Source organism: Gouania willdenowi, chromosome 4 (genome assembly GCF_900634775.1).
Source record: "Gouania willdenowi chromosome 4, fGouWil2.1, whole genome shotgun sequence".
Classification (NCBI taxonomy): domain Eukaryota; kingdom Metazoa; phylum Chordata; class Actinopteri; order Blenniiformes; family Gobiesocidae; genus Gouania; species Gouania willdenowi.
Genome location: NC_041047.1, coordinates 35,284,319 through 35,292,265, shown reverse-complemented (window position 1 = coordinate 35,292,265; position 7,947 = coordinate 35,284,319). Strand labels below are relative to the sequence as shown.

At 36.7% G+C, this 7,947-nt stretch overlaps 1 protein-coding gene across 1 annotated transcript in view; it reads right to left on the bottom strand.

Moving 5' to 3' along the window:
• Positions 1-4,355: 4,355 nt before the first annotated feature.
• Positions 4,356-7,947, bottom strand: part of LOC114462219 (bromodomain testis-specific protein-like) — a 5,147-nt gene continuing 1,555 nt past the window's right edge. Inside the window, exons 2-3 of the mRNA XM_028444916.1 lie at positions 5,441-5,517; positions 4,356-4,610 (exon numbers count right to left, since the gene is read on the bottom strand). Coding sequence (XP_028300717.1) covers positions 4,356-4,610; positions 5,441-5,517 — 332 coding nt within the window. The remainder of the gene's footprint in view (positions 4,611-5,440; positions 5,518-7,947) is intronic.

Here is a 7,947-nt window from a genome sequence, read left to right as displayed (position 1 = left end):
TGAGAACAATCTGAATCAAGTGCTACTCGACCTCAAGGACCACATTGAAAGACATGTTTCACACTGAGTGAGAAACTTTGGACTCCTGAGCCTAATCCACTTCATGATCCTAATCCAGACTCCCCCACATCATCCAGCACGAGACGGAGCACAACATGGAGGAACTTCACGCTCAAATTACTCAAACAGAAACCACACTTAATCATGAGCAGCGAAGTGTGTCAAACCGTGATAGAGAGCGTGGAACAGGGTCTTGGAAAGATGATCGCGCTTGATGCAAGTGGTGGGACAGGAAAAACCTTTGTATTGTGCCACATCCTGAACAAAGTCCATCAAAAGGCAAAGTGGCTCTCTTGCAACAGCGCGAGGTTGGCATCGCAGCAACCCTACTGCCAGAAGGCACCACCTTTCACAGTAGAACAAAATGTCCTCTCATTCTCACTGATGAATCCACTTGCGCTGTCAGTGAACATGACAACACTGCCACACTCATTAGGATGGCACATCTCATGTTGTGGATGAAAGTGACGATGATGGATCGCCGTGCATTAGAAGCAGCAGACCGTTACATTTCGGTGTGGCTTTGTAGATCAGACAAATCATTTTGGTGGCATCACAATGGTCTTTGGTGGCGACTGGAGGCAAATACTGACCGTTGTGCCACACAGTAGCCGAACCGAGATCATAGGACGGTGTTGTAAGAGCTCATACCTATGGAAAAATGTTGAAACTCTCAGTTCTAACAATAAACATGAGAATCTCTCAAGCTACAGAACATCAACAAGCTGAAGAAGAATTTTTCTTAGACCGTGGTGAGGCAAAAAATTCCAATAGTTCCAGAGGAAGGTGACTGTTTGCAATTAAACTCAACGACATACTGACCAATTTCTGGTGACAAACTAAAGACATTGTAATTGGGTGTATGAAGACATGCTGGCCAACATTTCCTGTCCAACGTGGCTATGTGAACGTGTCATATTATGCCCAACTAACTCTGAAGTCGACACAGTGAATGAATACATAACCAAGATCTTTCCAGGAGAAGAACACGTTTGCAACAGCGTTGACACAGCAGATTCTGAGGGTCATCATATGTACCCAACTGAGTTTTTAAACACACTCTGCCCATCCGGAATGCCTCCTCATCGCATTTCTTTTAAAGTTGGCATGGTCATCATGCTACTGCGAAACTTTGACCAACAAATGGACATTGTAATGGCTCAAGATACATTATCGAAGAAATCCTGCCCACAAAATCTGTAATTGGTGTAAATGCTGGACGCACACTCTTAATTCCACGAATCACACTCATACCATCAGACAACATCTTCCCATTCACCTTAAGACGCAAAACAATTTCCAGTGAGACCATGCTTTGCCATGACTGTGAATAAGTCACAGGGTCAATCTTTGCAGCGTGTTGGTGTTTTCAGCACAAGAGATTTCTTCAGCCATGGACAATTTTATGTTGCCGCCAGCAGAGTTGGAAGATCAAACAGACTTCGTATACTTGCTCTAGAAGAAGGAACTAAGAAAAAGCGACACTTTCTAAGCAATGTTGTATATACTGAAGTGCTGACTCAGTAGTTGGGGGGAGGCTGGAAGCAGTTGGAGGTCCATACAGACCCAGTTGTGGTGAAGCCCAAACAGGCTCCCCACTTCTGACCTGGGCTTACAGTTCTCTTAACCCTCATACTACACAAAATCTGAGAGTGTGCTTCCATTGTTTTTAACTTCTTTAGTTACGCTTCAAAACTTTTTTGATTTTGAAATCAACACAAATTAGACCAAACGAGACATGAGGGGGAGGAGCGTCTGAGCGGCACGCACACTGATACTACGTACTATTACTACTAAGAACTAATCCACTAACAAACTAACAAACTAACCTCTAACATAGTGTGGTGGTGGGAATCAGCCACAAAAGGACTCAGTGTGTTCCTGGTGTGCCTGGATAAATGGAGAGGGGCACCTTTTACTGTACAACCCACCAGTTTTCTGTGTCTCTTCTCTATGGTCGTATGTTGGATGTACGTGACATGTTTACGTGTAATAATTATGTGTTTTTCTTTGCCGAGGTAGTGTCGAAAGTTAGGGGATGCTCTGGTACATTTATGATTCATTTACCTAAGTCCAGCAAACATTGGTTGCAACCTTTATCTATATATCATGTTCATGTCCCATAGAATTAAAACAGGGAAATCACACGATATTTTATTTTGCACCCTTCATAACACTACAGAGTATGTACACCACTTTGTACATCCAACCTTCAAACAACATTCTCATTTGGCCATAATTTAACTCTACTTAAGCTCCCACATGAATACATACTTCCGACGGGCACTGTACTATCTACCTATAAAGCAAGGGAGGTCTGGATGTGTGGATGTCTGTGTGTGGAGCAAATATCTCTCCGACGCTAGTGCCAGTTCTACTTGAAACTCGGTCGACGGGTTCAAATACCCCGAGTGTGTGTGTCTGTTATTTTAGAGTAAGTTGGTCATTTCAAAATGTTTATTTTAATTTTATTTCACTTCTTGACGGCCCCGAAATGAAACCTATTCAACTATTGACCTCAGGGTGTGAGGGGGCGCTAGCGCACCATCTTCACGGCACAGCTCAAGAGTAAGAGCAAGAGTCACGTGTGCGGCCAGAGCCAATCGCTGCGCACACAGCTAAGCAGCTGTAAACACACGAGCGATAGAGAAGAAGATAGTTTAGACCGAGACACAGAGCTCTGAATAGATTGTTTGAAAACCATCAGCCACTGGTGAGTCTTTTCCAGACACGTTTCCAACCCGTTCAATTCTCCACGATATGCGCGATAAAAAGCCATCATCAATGGATCAAAGATGACTTGAGCTGCCATGGTAACCACCCGGAAAATAGTGATTTATTCCACCGTAATGGGTGAAAAAGCCGGTGTTTGAGGAATAATGAGCCTGTTCTAAAGGTGCGTGAGTCTTCAGTGATTATAGTGGCTTACATCACCCGTAATTAGTCACACTTTTTGGTCGCTTCATCACTTTATTGCTTCAGTGACGTGTGAGTGAAACCATCAGCCACTGGTGAGTCTTTTACAGACACGTTTCCCAACCCAGTCAATTCTCCATCTGGAAAACTGTAGATTATCTGTGGTGCCGTGCATGGAAGCTAAGCTCTGACCACTCGGTTCAAAGGCAAAAAATTATTTTTGTTTTTTAAAAAAAGACAGTCGAATTGTAGATAATACTTTAATTTACTTACTCACTCATGTAGTTAATTTTGTTTTGCGCAGTTTTGTTACTTTTCTGATTGGTTATCAGCATCTCAAACATTCACTGGAACACACGGTATTTATTTATTTGATGCACGTTCACAGAGTCGGATGTAGACACACACACGGCTGATGTGCGTGCACGGAGGAGATGGATGTGGACACACACTATTTATAATAAAAAATATACTAAATGAGTAAAATAAAACTAAAACAAAACAATATTTACACAAAATGATTCCAGAACCACTACAATGGCAACAAAAACAATAATTATACAAATAATGCACAAAAACACAACAGAAAGATACAAAAATACACATAATGACTCCAAAAAAACATACAATACAGAAAAATACACTAAACAAAAAAAATACAAAAGTGAGTAAAAAAACCAAACAAACACATTTATCATGCTCATATCCCATAGAATTAAACCAGGAAAATTGCACCCGCAAATATACCCCTTATGCTCCCACATGAATGCATACTTCCGACGGGCACTGTACTAGTCAACATAATTTAAGAACTGGTTTGTAGTTTGAAATCTGCTCTTTCTACACGGGTTGAAACAGTGATCTAAGGACGCTGCGCTTTGCTGCTATTGGCTGTTTAAAATGATCATGTGATCAGCCCCAGAGGGTTAAGAACTGAACAGAATCTGTTGTAGAAGCAAAAGTTGAGCTTTTTTGTAATTTGACAGTTTGATAAACAAACCACTTGTTTTTGATCTTTGAACATGAATTACATTTACTTGTTCTCGCAAGTTTAAAAAATTAATTAAATAAATTGTATTTAATATTATTTTGTATTTGTAAATGTTGAATTTGTCAGTATTGGTTTCACCAAAAACGAAGCAGAAAGATTTTATCATGAATTTCCAACGTTAATCTAAAAATTTTTGAATGTTTTAGGAAGATTCTGAGACACTTTTGATGTAATATATGGATTCAATGACACATGACATCATGTTTAAGGTGAGCAGTGATGGTTGTGTCTTAGAATAGTTTATATGTTTAAAAACAGAAGATTCTAAGCATTCTAACAGATGTATTTTGTATGCTTTATGTCAATGTACAGCCCTAGTAAACGTGTGTCAGTGCGTCTGTGGGGAGTGTCTAACCTTGATGGTGCCCAGGTCCATGGGCTTTCTGATGATGTGGTGATAGTCGGGCAGACCCAGAGCGACAGCGTCGACTGGCGTGTAGAAGGGCCAGGCGTATTGACAGTGCCTCTTGGAGAACAACTCCTTCAGGATGTTGCTGCAGCACCTCAGAGACTCTGGGGGCTCTGGGGTTCTGGCTCCTGGGGTCTCAGTGAAGAGCAGGTCTTTGGGTTCATTTAATCCACTCTGTAAAGTGAGAATGACCTACTGTAAATATCGGCACTCTATAGATATGGGGCGCCGATTGTAAAGTTGCGCATTCTAAAATAAACAGCAACTTGTTGCAACATTGAGCAACAAATCAAATTTACAAAATATATGTGATTATTTTATGTTTTTTCTGACCAGCGTTACAGCAATATTTGTGAAAAATGTTAAATCAAAATCGAAATAATAAATCTAAATCTAAATGCAGAATGTTAGATATAAATGTTAAATGTCAATCTAAATGTTAATTCTAAATATTAATCTTAAATACAAATATAAATCTAAATGTTAAATGCTAAATCTAAATGATGAATTTGCATATAAGCTAAAAATTTAGTTCCACCCGTGTAATTAGATTTAACACTAGATTTACATTTACATTTAACATTTAGATTTAAATTTAACATTTAGTATTTACATTTAACATTGGGATATGTTTACGAGAAAAAAAGAAATTTCACATTCTAAATCTAAATGTAAATCTTAAATATAAAATCTAAATGTTAAATCTAAATCATAGATCTCACTATACAATTGAACATTTAGAATTTAACATTTTGATTTAGATTAAACATTTTAGATTTAGATTTAACATTTAGATTTAATATTGACATATTGTCGGAGAAAAGTAAATATCACAAATATTGCTGTAAATCTGGTCAAAAGTAACATTAAAAAAAAAATCACATTTTGAAACGTGGTTTGTTGCTAAATGTTGCAAAAAGTTGCTGTTTATTTTAGCATGCACAGCTTTACAATCATATATACAGAAGCATTGAAATCTGACTTTTTAAAAGCAGATTTCCTACCATTAAACTGTTCACTGGTGCATCAGTCACTTTCTGCTCCACAACCACCTCTGACACCAGAGATCTCTGTGAAGAACCTGCAACACAGAACAGAACCATCATCAGTGCAGTTCTTTAATAATACACTTAGAGAGGTCAGAGAAGCAATGTGTGGTGGTACATTCACGGAGAACGGTTCTTCAAGCGATCCTCCACTGTTTTTATACACGTGTCCTAAAACCTTCTAAATGTCCTTATTAGTAGATCTATGTCTAACAAATCAGATTATTATGCACCATATTCATTTAATTTCCTTTTAAAAATACCACTACTTTACAGTTCTACAGCCTGTGTTCCTCCATCTTGAAATCATGTGATTGATGATGTCACACGGCCCCACTGCCTGTAAACATCCCATTATTTTCTATTGGAGTGAAACATTCAGCCTGATTTTTAGATTTTTATCAGCTTTATAGATCATTTATCAGCTTTATAGATCATTTATCAGCTTTATAGATCATTTATCATCTTTATAGATCATTTAGCAACTTTTTAGATCGTTTAAGTTTCCCCTAGAAAACGTGCTAAACCTGGTGGTAGATAAGCCCACTGGCAGCCCACTGAGTTTTTGTAAAAAAAAAAAAAAAGTGTTAAAAGTTGCGAGGAATTTTGAAATTATGACTATTATGTGTTATTTTAAGACATTTATTAACGATACTTAAATGTAGAGTCTTACAAAAGGCACAATCTTGAAATATGGTTTTAACAAACACAAAATAAAATCCAATTAAAAGAAATGATATAAATTCTATTCACTAAAGTTAAATCCTAGTGAATGTTAAAACAAGCCAATGCTGGTCACATTTCAAAGTAAAATAAATTAACATAAATAAAAAGTTAAAACATGGCCATGAGGTAAAACCATTAAACTCAGAGGCTTCAGTGATTGACAGCCTACAACATGAAAAATGTGAAAGCTATTAGTTATTTTCCTAATAGTCAGTGTACTGTATTTACATTATTTATTGCTTTCTTTTGCTTTTGCTTACGGTATCTCAATGATAGTGCCATGGTGTAAGTCTATAGGGCTGCATCTAACCACTATTTTAATACTTTTAATAATATCATCCGTTATTGAAACGATTAATTGACTAATCGGATGACAAATCGTACAATCATTTGCTCTATGTTGCTACAATCTTTTGGGGAAAATTACGACAAATAAAACTATTCTCAACTTAAAGTGTAAACAGGTTCCTTACAAACACAAATTAAAATGAATACATCATCACTAGAATGTGCTTCAGTAATAACATTTACACATTAAAAATAGGTACAATAGCTGCTGACTCATCATGGGCTGATATTTTATGGAACATGTTTGTGCATATAGGTAACTGCATTAGTGTTATTGTATATCATTTATTTAATTCCTCATTTATAGTCAAATTATTTTCTAAAAAAAAAAAAGCACATGAAAAGCAAAAATAACTCTGATAGTGTTTTTATTTCTGCTGAATCTTGTTTAATTTATTGCTGATAACGAGTTACATAAAGTTATGGCTGATAAATATCTCACTGATTCCCTAAAATTAATGTTTCATGAGTGGGGATTGATGAATAATGACGTAATTTATGCCAAAGTTTACTTCACACAACGTGACATGTTAGTTTTTATCTTTTCATAAAAGTGTTAAATCTGACTATTAATAAATCAGTAAGACGTGTACTTTTTATTCCTTTAATGAAGTGGTTAGCATTAGCTCTTAGCCCAGTCTTATGTGTCGGTGGGTTAGCTTCTGCTCACTGTGTTGGCTGTGTGTCCCAGTAACAGCGACATATTCTTACCAGTGTGAATATTTGTGATGATATATCTGTAAAACACTGGAGGACCCTGCATTTAGCAGCTTTTTCAGTCATAATGACACTTTTTATACATTTAGGATGTTTTTCTGCTACAAACTGAAATATGCCCAAATTCTTTACATCAAAGCATCACAGAAAGATGTTAAAATAGCTAACCATAATACCACCATGCACCCAAAATTGTAGCAAAGTTCGGCAATTCTGACTAAATAATAAATGTTAAAATGGACTAGATTTAAATAGAGCTTTTATGACAAAGTAGTTTCAAAGCTCTTCACAATATCAGCTCATTCACACAGGATTATTACTGAATATTCACAATATTATAAAACAAGCAGTATTTACTAACGTAACTCAGGAATACCACTGAATAAGTAACTAAATTTACAATTTACTTTTTGACTTTTCTGTATTTCTGTTTTGGTTTTAGATCAGTAAAACTAAATAACCACTGTTTATTTTGATTTTGATTTCAAACGGAATAACTAAATAACTAATACACGGATTATTTACCAACTTCATTCAGGAATTTCACTGAATTATGAACTAAAATTGACAATGTTAATATAAATTCACCTTGTTCACAAAAGTAGCTCATTGGTAACATCCGCTGGTCCATCTTTACGAAACTTTCTGATTCAGACACGACTTCGTTCTTCCTC